Source organism: Pleurodeles waltl, chromosome 7 (genome assembly GCF_031143425.1).
Source record: "Pleurodeles waltl isolate 20211129_DDA chromosome 7, aPleWal1.hap1.20221129, whole genome shotgun sequence".
NCBI lineage: Eukaryota > Metazoa > Chordata > Amphibia > Caudata > Salamandridae > Pleurodeles > Pleurodeles waltl.
The window spans coordinates 204,855,654-204,868,859 of NC_090446.1; the positions used below are offsets into that span (position 1 = coordinate 204,855,654).

At 41.6% G+C, this 13,206-nt stretch overlaps 1 protein-coding gene across 1 annotated transcript in view; it reads right to left on the reverse strand.

Moving 5' to 3' along the window:
- The window catches only part of RAB22A (RAB22A, member RAS oncogene family), a 167,732-nt gene that overhangs the window by 98,941 nt on the left and 55,585 nt on the right, over positions 1–13,206 (reverse strand). The window contains exon 3 of the mRNA XM_069243579.1: positions 5,098–5,179. Within this exon, the coding sequence (XP_069099680.1) occupies positions 5,098–5,179 (82 nt within the window). The remainder of the gene's footprint in view (positions 1–5,097; positions 5,180–13,206) is intronic.

Here is a 13,206-nt window from a genome sequence, read left to right on the forward strand (position 1 = left end):
TTCCCTAACCTGTACTTTTGTATCCACAATTGGCAGACCCTGGCATCAAGATAAGTCCCTTGTAACTGGTACTTCTAGTACCAAGGGCCCTGATGCCAAGGAAGGTCTCTAAGGGCTGCAGCATGTCTTATGCACCCTGGAGACCTCTCACTCAGCACAGACACACTGCTTGCCAGCTTGTGTGTGCTAGTGAGGACAAAACGAGTAAGTCGACATGGCACTCCCCTCAGGGTGCCATGCCAGCCTCTCACTGCCTATGCAGTATAGGTAAGACACCCCTCTAGCAGGCCTTACAGCCCTAAGGCAGGGTGCACTATACCATAGGTGAGGGTACCAGTGCATGAGCATGGTACCCCTACAGTGTCTAAACAAAACCTTAGACATTGTAAGTGCAGGGTAGCCATAAGAGTATATGGTCTGGGAGTCTGTCAAGCACGAACTCCACAGCACCATAATGGCTACACTGAAAACTAGGAAGTTTGGTATCAAACTTCTCAGCACAATAAATGCACACTGATGCCAGTGTACATTTTATTGCAAAATACACCCCAGAGGGCACCTTAGAGGTGCCCCCTGAAACTTAACCGACTGTCTGTGTAGGCTGACTAGTTCCAGCAGCCTGCCACACTAGAGACATGTTGCTGGCCCCATGGGGAGAGTGCCTTTGTCACTCTGAGGCCAGTAACAAAGCCTGCACTGGGTGGAGATGCTAACACTTCCCCCAGGCAGGAGCTGTGACACCTGGCGGTGAGCCTCAAAGGCTCACCCCTTTGTCACAGCCCAGCAGGGCACTCCAGCTTAGTGGAGTTGCCCGCCCCCTCCGGCCACGGCCCCCACTTTTGGCGGCAAGGCTGGAGGGAACAAAGAAAGAAACAAGGAGGAGTCACTGGCCAGTCAGGACAGCCCCTAAGGTGTCCTGAGCTGAAGTGACTCTGACTTTTAGAAATCCTCCATCTTGCAGATGGAGGATTCCCCCAATAGGGTTAGGATTGTGACCCCCTCCCCTTGGGAGGAGGCACAAAGAGGGTGTACCCACCCTCAGGGCTAGTAGCCATTGGCTACTAACCCCCCAGACCTAAACACGCCCTTAAATTTAGTATTTAAGGGCTACCCTGAACCCTAGAAAATTAGATTCCTGCAACTACAAGAAGAAGGACTGCCTAGCTGAAAACCCCTGCAGAGGAAGACCAGAAGACGACTACTGCCTTGGCTCCAGAAACTCACCGGCCTGTCTCCTGCCTTCCAAAGGGACCAGCGACCTCGACATCCTCTGAGGACTGCCCCTGCTTCGAAAAGACAAGAAACTCCCGAGGACAGCGGACCTGCTCCAAGAAAGGCTGCAACTTTGTTTCCAGCAGCCTTGAAAGAACCCTGCAAGCTCCCCGCAAGAAGCGTGAGACTTGCAACACTGCACCCGGCGACCCCGACTCGGCTGGTGGAGATCCAACACCTCAGGAGGGACCCCAGGACTACTCTGATACTGTGAGTACCAAAACCTGTCCCCCCTGAGCCCCCACAGCGCCGCCTGCAGAGGGAATCCCGAGGCTTCCCCTGACCGCGACTCTTTGAATCCAAAGTCCCGACGCCTGGGAGAGACCCTGCACCCGCAGCCCCCAGGACCTGAAGGACCGGACTTTCACTGGAGAAGTGACCCCCAGGAGTCCCTCTCCCTTGCCCAAGTGGAGGTTTCCCCAAGGAACCCCCCCCTTGCCTGCCTGCAGCGCTGAAGAGATCCCGAGATCTCTCATAGACTAACATTGCGAACCCGACGCTTGTTTCTACACTGCACCCGGCCGCCCCCGCGCTGCTGAGGGTGAAATTTCTGTGTGGGCTTGTGTCCCCCCCGGTGCCCTACAAAACCCCCCTGGTCTGCCCTCTGAAGACGCGGGTACTTACCTGCAAGCAGACCGGAACCGGGGCACCCCCTTCTCTCCATTCTAGCCTATGCGTTTTGGGCACCGCTTTGAACTCTGCACCTGACCGGCCCTGAGCTGCTGGTGTGGTGACTTTGGGGTTGCTCTGAACCCCCAACGGTGGGCTACCTTGGACCAAGAACTGAACCCTGTAAGTGTCTTACTTACCTGGTAAAACTAACAAAAACTTACCTCCCCCAGGAACTGTGAAAATTGCACTAAGTGTCCACTTTTAAAGTAGCTATTTGTGAATAACTTGAAAAGTATACATGCAATTGAAATGATTCAAAGTTCCTAATGTACTTACCTGCAATACCTTTCAAACAAGATATTACATGTTAAATTTGAACCTGTGGTTCTTAAAATAAACTAAGAAAAGATATTTTTCTATAACAAAACCTATTGGCTGGATTTGTCTCGGAGTGTGTGTACCTCATTTATTGTCTATGTGTATGTACAACAAATGCTTAACACTACTCCTTGGATAAGCCTACTGCTCGACCACACTACCACAAAATAGAGCATTAGTATCATCTCTTTTTACCACTATTTTACCTCTAAGGGGAACCCTTGGACTCTGTGCATGCTATTCCTTACTTTGAAATAGCACATACAGAGCCAACTTCCTACAATATTTAAATATACGTTTGTAATATGTGAAAGGTTGTGGTTCTAGGGAGCATAGGTTTGTATTTTTACATTTAGTAGTGCCACATGAAAAAAGCTATTTTAAGTTTAAGTTGATTTAACTTCAGAACAATTCAGTCACTGTGAAGAAACTGCACACGCCTTTCACTGGGGACAAAGAAGAACTTAGGGAATTGAAGCGAGCAGTTGACAACTGCCAGGCCTCATGCCCCCCCCCCAAAAATAAAGCACACTTCACTGTGAGGCAAGTTTTAAAAATTGTCAAAGTCAAAACATAGTTAAAAAACAGGAAAGGAGACATTGGCTCCCAAGTTCTGGCACAGAAGTGCACTACTTTGCATAAGGGTATGCACAGGAAAAATGCTGTCACTCAAGTGAGCCGAGCCAATGTCCCCATACTGTATACAGTGGAAAACAAATGTGAATGACATCTGAACTGATGAATGGATGAAGACCGTTAACCAAAAAGCTTTGATATATATATACACACACACACACACACACACACACACACACACACTACCTTGTTGATGCTTGCCCCTGAGTAGGTATAGTTAGGACCTTCCCGTCTCTCCCCCCCCCCCATTGACAGGGCTTTTTTGGTTTTGCCCAAAACTTTGGCACCTTTTGATGAATCTTAACGAAATTATATATATATATATATATATATATATATATATATATATATATATATATATATATATATATATATATATATATATATTTTTTTTTTCATCCGATCTGCAGATCAAAAAACAACCTCATGATGCGCAGCTTGGGTTTGGGTGCATGCAAAAGGGTTGGCCACCGGCTAAGCCCCATTGCACATGGCCTGCATGGTGCTGGTTATATTTACGCCTGTGCATGCTATAAAAAAAAAATGCACTGAAAAGAAGAAAAAAAAGAAAAAAAATCAAAGTTACAGGAACATTGTAGTTAGGTTCTGAATTTTCTCGCACAAAACCATAAAATTCAGCAGTCATGGTTAATTCAACTAACTATAACTCGCGCCCTAAGGTAGCTAGAACTTATTCGCCATGCACAGCTAATTACACCACATATTACATTATTGATGAGACCTTCTATGGCATCACGGACATTATTACTGCAACATTTGCAATAAAATTATTGATGAAAGAACTGTGCATGGCAGGGCTCAAGTTATAGTTACCATCGGGTACGAGTTATAGTTACTATGGTTTTGGGTGAGAAAATTCTGATCCCTATAACCTTTGTTTTTTTCAGTAAATACACATAATATTATATATATATATATATATATATATATATATATATATATATACACACACACACACACACACACACACACACACACACACACTTTAGTTTTTTTTAAATTCATTAATAAAAATGCATGAATTTAATGAAAAGGATAAAGCTGCCTCTTGGCCAGACCTACAAAGGATGTTCTCTTATATAGGGAGTTCAAACACAACTGCTTTGTGTTAGTGTTCATCTGTTGCCATGTTACCACATCACTTAAAGCCATTCAACCCTTTAAATTGTTGAAATCTGAATTTTTCATTACACATTAGCTTCGGGTTGGGTAAATCAGCCCTTGCTCACTCAGCCGTCATCAATCTCACTATTGGGTCTGCCCCCCTATATTAACAGTTATAATTACCATTCTCCTGGGCTTCATACAAAGATGAGGAGTCTGGCCTCCTGATGACAGATCAAGTAAGGTCCAAGATTCAATGTTATCAGTTATTAGGATGGTCCTTTCACTGGACGTAAGAAAATCAAACAAAAACTAAGAATCATTTACATGAGGGTGTATTTATGAAAGGTGCTCAAGAGCAATATTTCACAGAGGTAATCCAGAGACTTTTTCAACAATGATTGCTGTGTTATAACGCACAAGTCAGTCATACACAATCCTTATTTTTTAATGAAATACTATTTGTGAAAATGAGAATGATACAGTAGTGGTGGTGGTTATATTTCCCTTCTCATATTGAAAACAAAGATTTGTACATTAGGACATGTGACAGTTGTTGGATTGTTTATTCTTTAAAGATTACAGATTGAGGATGTTTTTAGAAGGAAAATATAATATTTAATATTGTTGGTTCTTATGATAATTTTGCCTACAAACTTATTCCCTTATTGTAAATAATAAACTAGTGGGTGGCTGGTGTATGTTGAAGAAATGTAAGACCTACGTATAGATATCCTGTAATTTTCCATTATATTTTGTACATTAAGATTAATCACTGGGTTACAGAAGATAGGCCATTCACAGAGTTGAATACTGCCCTTTGGAAAAGCACAATACACTCACATTTCTGTTCAACTGTTCAGCAGCATTACGTGAGAGCTAAGGCACTGAATTGACATAGGATTAAATCCTTCTTTCCCCTTACACCTGAACCCGTTGGGATTCTACAAGGTGACGCACCAAAATCCAATCAGTGTGTAATAATTTTCCACATTTTTAGAATACTGAACATGTGAAGTTATTTATATCTCAAAGTCCAGTCTTCTTTGATGCCATTAAATACAGTGTACTTACCCGTTCCTGTCCTGCGGTATCCCAAATTAGAAATTTATGAAGCTCATTCTGGTACTGCACCGTCTTAGTCATAAACGATGCCCTAAAAAAAATAAACAGTTCAGATTTTTTAATTTTTTTTAAACATACATAAACTGCTTTCACGTAAAACAGGAGAACAGTCAACTTTAATAAGATATTTTTTCTTCTAACTAACGTAGGCTTGCGTGTTGAGTACAAATATGCTGTGTGCAGTGGTTCAAGTGAGCTAGAAAAAAAAGTTAGGAGTGGCACCCTAGACGTCACAACTGATTATATATTTTTGAAGGAATCATGACAGATTAAGCATAAGAAAGCAGGGTGGGCAATAACTGGGGCTGGTAAATACTTCATAACAGCATTGTGGGGCGTTGTCAATATTTACAAGGGTGTTACTGCTGGAAAGAAATCAACGAAACTAAACAAAATACAACCTCGTTTTGGCAAGTAGTTATTAAGTTAACAGTTTTCGGACATCCACTTTAAAATGAGCCAGGAATGAAGAAGTCTCCAGGATCTAATGATATCAAGAATATGGAGGTCTCCAAAATACACTCAGTGTGTTAGGGGAACAACAGTGTTGACAATATTCTCATGCAAACATGATTTGGGTTTACCAGTGAAACAAAGTGTTCAATGTTTAGTTTTACAGTGAATTTTATGCCATATTGCTTATACTTTTAAGAGGTGTAATTACAAATGGTACAATAACAAAAGTCAAGGGTACTTTCTATTGACTGACGTCACAGGATAAATGGCTGAGTCTGCCTTGCAGGGATTACAGATACAGTTTTAAATTACTTGCACAATGAATGTTAACACAAATTTCATAAAATAAGTAACCCCTTTGTTGGCAAAAAACAACTTTTTAAAACGCAGCAAGGTCAGAGAAAAGAGGCTTACTACAGCTTTTTGAAAACTCGAGGTGGTGATCCAGTCCTCATTTTAGTTGTAAGAGTGCTGGAGCGTGGCACTGTTTCACAGAGTGTACATCTTTCTTTGTACACTTTCTGAATAGAAATATGGCAAGGAGTAGGCACAGTTTTGATAAGATGGTGCTTCTTCGGCAGTAGGTGCAAAGTTTACAACAAAGGGAGATTGTTCTAGTGGCATAAAGTGTTCACTATGTCATAGAGAAAGAGGTGGAATTACCTAGTTAGGGACAGGACCAAGGCAACTATCAGAACTTTTGTGCAGGGTTCACACTGTGAAGTAGAATTTCTTCAGTTGAAAAAGAAATGCAGTGAATGTTCAGAAGGGTCTTTAAAGTCATTGCCAGCGGTTATCTGGGCATTCTGCAAGTCGCTTCTTTTGTCATTTGAGAATTTTTCTCAAAGCTGGAACAGAGCTGTGATCTTTCAAATGGTTTGCCCAGTGAAAGTCCAGGGTTGTGGGGTTTTATAAAATATCTACTTGTCTATTGGACAGGTTGCTTCATAAATCTACTTGCCCTGTAAAAAACAAATCCACTTGTCCCTTTATTGCCACTTAGTGCAGCGACAAATTATGGCAGCAGTTTCATTATATAAGAGATCTGATTATAGTCTCACTTGTTATACCAGCACTCATAATATAGCAGGGTTTAAATACCAGCGATTCCTTTATTTTGCCACATTTCTGCAGATCTATATACTAGGCCTGGAAGTAGCAGTAACTAATAGTTCCAGGGTTGGCATGCCCATTTGAGTCTCTAAAAACGAACTAATTTGCACATTTTAGGGGTTTTCACCAGCTATTCTCTTCACCATTTTATTCCCATACTGAGAAATGTTAGAAATTTACTTCGGACAAGGGCAGAAGTAAACTTTCTTCCAGGGTTGGAAAAAAAAAGTGGTGGCAAGGGAAAATTACCTCATAAAAACCCAACAGATTTTCGCATGAGCAAATGTACACATTCATATTTGCTTGCGCTAAAATTCAGTTTCCAAATATTTTCTAGGAGTAGTCCTGTAAATTCCTCTGAATTCCTGGAAGCCGTGAATCTGCACTAATGCAAGGACATATACCATGGGTGCACTTTTGTGACTTTCTCCAAGAATTGGGCCGCTAATTAGGCCTGGCGTTAACCAAGCACTTTTGCTTTTATTAAAAGTTTGCATTTGCTTCTTTCTCTATCTATAGATTGTCTTCAATGAGTGATGGCATTCTGCTCTTTCTCAAGGAGCATATCAGCACACAAAGTAGTTTATTCAGTGCCAGGAACTTTGTGGCAGTGTGTGATTTTAGAGAACAAAAATATTTTTATTTTTGTCAATTTTGTGGTGAGGGACTGACAGCTCCCACAGCTATAAAGTTGTATAAAAAAAAATATGTCAAAACTGGATACTCATTGACCGCACCAAAAGGCTGACCACCAAAGTCAGACTTTTGGCTTTGCCAATGCTTGTTTATTTTCACGTTTTCCATAATTCCTTTGAAGCTTGTTACCCGGATTTTCCATTATTAATATTTTGCGAAAATACTAGCATGCGTCAACACACTTTACTAAATGACGCTTCAAGTAATGGTACCTAAAATTTCACAGCAATTTAGCAAAACATATTTTCTAGTTGCATTTCGTGTGGACAATTTATATTGAAAGCAAACAGTCATAAATCTTGCTTTCAAAATAATGCAAATATTTACATCTAATCAGAGCGTTATTGAAGCATTATACGTAGCCTCATATTGTTTAACTTTGCAAATGTGTGTGTACATTTCTATACTGGAACCACTGTCAGTAGTGCAGTCTGAGACATATTTCCTTAGAGGCCTCATCCTAATAATAATGGCTTTCCATTAATGAACCATAAATACAAGTTTGAACAGCAAAAGCATATGAACACAAATATTACCTTAGTTGAAGACAATGCCACTCCTTGGTCCATAAAGTATTATGTAAATTGGCGGCAAAAGGGTTTGTGCTGCAGGGGGTTGGGCCTACTCATCCCAAGGACAAAATAGACATGAAAACGTGTTGTCCTTGACCCAGAACAATTTGTCATGGGCATCAGGCTATAGGAATTGCACATCCCTGTTATTCGCTCTGCCATAATCAGAAATGCTATTATCAGAGCTTTTACGTAATGAGATTGCTGACATAATTTGTCACCACACCAGATGGCATCAATGGGACAAGTAGACACTTTTACAGGACAAGTAGATTTAAGAAGCAACCTGTCCCATGGACAAGTAGATATTTTATTAAAATCCACATCCCGGAGCAAGCTTCAATCATGACCAGCTATTAGAGACAAGAGCCTTTAAAGCTCAGCACACCAACTGAATGGTTCTAACTGTATTCCCAAAAGTAGTACTGTTTGTTGGAACAATGACATTGGGAGGCCAGTCTGACCTGCAAAAGACTGCTACTTCAGCTGTGCCCAGTGCCACCCATCACGGACCATCAATCCCTGGTAGAGCCAAAGATTCCATGGGTGCAAAGCAACACCTATGCAGGAAAGATTTTTTTTTTACATGTTACAGGTTTTTGCTGCAGACTGGTCATGTTATTGTATATTCAGCAGTGTATCTGTTTGTAATTAAGCCACATTTCATGCTGCTTTAATAGCTTCTACAACATGTACCAATTACCCTGGAGCTACACATGACTTAGGAAAAATAAGTGTACAGGGAGATAACAAAACATTTGTTGAGTTGAAGGTATGTGTTAAAAGCATATCCAGACCACAATGAAAACACAGCAGTAACCAAACCACCGAAAGGAGGGACAAACGTAAAGCATTTACCAAATGTAACAAAGGATTTTTGAAAGGCAAGCACATAAACGAGTGATACTGATGGGCGGGGTTAAAAGCCCACAGATAGATTACAACAGGTCAGAGTGCTTAGACACTAGACCTGAAAAGGGGTACCATGAGCAAATAATACTTTTTATTCAGAGCTGTAATTAAACAATGGTCAGAAAGCTGCCATGATTATGAGTGACCTAGGGTAATCACTACTTGGCATGGACATTTTGTCACATAGGTTCTCATTATCATAATGAGACTAGTGGATTTGGGTGGCACAATCACTTGTACTCTGGGGGACAGAGTCTGATCCCGCACCATGTGACCCCTGTCGGCCTAATCCGGGTTTGTTTTGGCTAACTAGCAGTGCCTCATCTCCATCCAATCGCAGGGATGATTGGGGCAACCAGGCGCATGACATACATGACTCCTCAGGGGAATCCTGGTCACTCAGTTCTCATCCGTTTCTCTCAGTTACATTAGTCTCACATATGTTACGACAATCAGAGGCAGAGTAAAGTTCAAGAAGGTTTTATTGAAGTAACTGCATCCTAGATGATAAAGCATATATTTCAATAATTAGGACGATGAAGCACAATAAGATTGAAATTGTGACATGGAGTGTAACACACAAGAATAACACTACCATTCTGTCACTAAGGTTTGTAGGGATACCTACTACAGGACCAGACTTTATGGTGTGTTCCTGAGAACAAGAATCCATGGAATGAGTTGAGTAAATATCTGGATGTATTTTAATTGTCACAATGAATGTGTCCATTCATGGCACACATTAATGTAATATCTAAGTATTAGTGCTCATGGATAGAGCAACCAGTGAACTGTAATACACAAACATCAAACGAATAAGCTTAAGCAGGGAGCCACGTACTGAAAGACAATTTCACATCTCCCTCGTATACACTCAAAATAAAATACATAAGCGAAGGTAACACCTAAACACAGTTTTAACACACCTCTCAGAGCACCAGAAGACAACAAAGGTAGATACATCCAAAAACTTCAATAAAAACAGCAAAATACATTTAAAAGGTGAAAGCCATATTACAGGGCTTACAACACCTTAGGAAAAACACAACAAAAAACAGCTGCCTTTTGATCGCACATCTACACAGACACCCCAACACACTGTAAGCAACCACAGTGAGATTATTTCTTGCTCCAAAGCACAGAGTTGCTGAGTTAGACTGGAAAACTCTCTTATTAAACTACTGAATATTTTTTAATCTCATCTAAATGAAAGGTGGTAAAGGCTAGTAAAGAAAAGAGGCTAAGGAAAAAAAGGTTACATTTCATTAAACACAACCAGAGCACGAGGTAAATGACATTCTTGCTGAACCAGGGCTTGCTGTACACATCACCACCCTGCATTCTAGATACTAGAAATATTTACAAAAAAAAGCCACAAAAACTTACACCCTCAAACTTTTAGCACACACATTGATAGACTTTATTTCCAGGGTCCCGTGACTACTTCAAATTCTCGGCATGAAGCAGTATTTTTAGGAAACTGTGCTGTTTAAGCTGTTCATAATGAAAGAAACATTATTAACTGGTGTTATGGTGTTTCAAGCCAGGTTGCCAAAGTAACACTGAAGCTTCTGCGCTCTTAATGAAAAAGGACAGCCACTTCAAGTCTTTGTCAGTACCAGGTTGCAAGGAAAATATAAGGGCTCCTTCAAGGAGCAGAATCACCAATCTCCTCAGCCTCATGCATTTAATTTCGAGGCACAGGTCATAGCATGGAATGCCACCAGGGCAATGGAAGCCACAGTCCGGCATCCCTCATTCAAGAAGTCAGCTCAGTGCCTGAAGTGGGACTAAGAACTGCAGACATAATCACACACCTTGTTCACACTGCCAAAGGTACATGGATTCTTACTCATAGTATAAACAGGTCCCTTGATTGTGAGCAGGATTCTGCATCAGAATGGGTGTTAATAGAAGCATCAGCACATCAGTTGTGAATAGTGTTGCACACAACAGGCACTGATCATTTTTCAGGCAAATGCCCCAAGCCACTATCTGTGTGAAGGTTTACACAATTACCTACTCTCCCTTATGAAAAGAACTGATGTTCTGATCCAGAACAAATGGATTGGTGATGGTAGGGGAGGATGGTGGAGGGGTAAGCGAGACCACAGACTCTGAATAACAGTCAATATAAAGATAACTTTTCTATCCAATCTTCTTTAACATTGTGCCAATATTCAGCCATCCATCTTGATATAATTGTAGTTCAGCCTTACTCCGGCCTGGTTGTCCTTTGACTCCCTGTTTTGAAATATTTTTTGGTTAACTCGCTTTTCTTATCTTGATATACTACATTTTTTATTTCATTATCTTGGATCTCTCCATTGCTTTTGACAAGGCTGATTGTTTTAATATTGTTTCCAATGTGCTAATCTTGAGACCAAAAGTACTATACTTCAGGCTCTCTTAGGATCTTTCCAGTTATCCCTTCTCTGTTTACCTCTTAACCCAGAGATCCAACACTAGGGCAATGGCAGCCAGACCTCCACCTTCCTTTACTAGGCAACAGCAGCAACAACCTCATCCAATGGAAAACGGTGGCACAGCACCTCTGGGGCTATCAGGGCAAAGGAACATTCTATATGGAAGGGTGCAACACAGGGTTACTACGAAGAAATGCTAGCCAGAGCTTCTAGGAGCAATGGCAGCCACATCCCAAACAACTGCCCATCACAAGGCAAAGGTAGCCACCACACACCCATAAGGAAATGTCAGTCAAAACAGACTTCCCAAGCGGAAATGGCAGCAATAGGGTTCCTTTCAATCATGCAGTGGTGGCCACAGTGCCTGCCATGCAGTAATGCCAGCCCATGCAATAACAGACACAGCTCCCACAGGATAGTAATGACCACAACCCATGGACAATGATGGCCTAAGCTCCACAAGGACAATCACAGCCGCAAGCACCCATAGCAAAACTACTGTGATTGCACTGGAACAATAACATCTCCTGGCAAGGCCAATTGTAGTCACAGTCCCTGCACAAAGGCAAGTGCAGCTACAGTCGAGCCACCCCTGTTGCTAGGGCCCACAATGGCACCTGCAGCAAAGGTGGCCACACAAGCACTGCTCCTCTAGGGAAATGGCTGTCAAGGACTACTACAGAACTAGTATTAAAGGCCCCCCAGGAATATGCTAATCATAGCCCCTCCACATAGATAATGTGGCCACATATACTTCCCTAAAAGGTATGACAGTCACAGATCACTTGTGTGCAGTACAATGTCAATCCCTGAGACTATATCCCACAGACCTTTGAGACAATGGTAGTCATGCCAGGAGTAATGCGTCAGCCACCCTTGTGGTGAAGCACAATAGGGCCCGCTTGAAAACTCCATTTTAGAATGCACATTTTAAATTAGCATTTATTTTCTGATGCGGACCTTTTATATGCCTTCCGCTCACACGACAATGTACTGAGAAATCACTGTACATGCAGCTTGTTTCTTGTAAGCATTGCTGCCATCTAGGCTGTACAGTGTGTTTAAGACTAGGCACACAGAATGTAATGCCCTAGTATTGCGATTCTCTATGGAATCAGCTCCTTACTTGCAGACACATCATGGCATCGGCCCTGCACCTCCGACACGCTGTGACACAAACGGGGTTTGTACTGTAAAAACTGCCTCTGTGCCACATTCAGCACAGGAGCACTTATGCTAGGATTATACTGGAACGCGGTGCACTGTGGCTGAGATGCAGCATTGTTGACTCCAATGTCTACCTTGCACAGAACAATATTCTGTACTACACCAGACCATCTTTCTGGCTTCCTTGTACATCTTAACGAGGTATGGCGGTTAGGCAAACCCAACTGTTCTGGCACAGGGAATTCCCGCTGTGCTCTCAATAGTGTAGTCAGTAATAAAATAGGAGTGTACCAACATAATAACATTGTCAAGGTTGTACTGTTTATCTTTTTAACCATTTTCATAATGCTGGTTCCCATGCTGTCTCATTTGCCTAATGATTGGAGTTCATGTTATTTATTTAAGAATATGATTGTTGCAATAAATGTTGAACAACATTTCTGCATTTTTTTTGTCTCTCATCTTGGGTACACAGTGTGACAAAGAGGGTAGATTTGTTTCCACAATCTCCTTGGGAATATGAGTAGAATATGTATCTAGCACAAATGGTCATGTTGCAGTGTAGTGGATGGCTCATCGCAAAGGTTGACTACTCGCTTAACTGTTGTGTATTGATGTACTTGGGTGTTAAATCTGTACAAAAGTAGTGAAATCCTCATGCAGACTGTTTTAACATGTAAAAACAACAAAATAATGATGTCATACTATCACAAAAT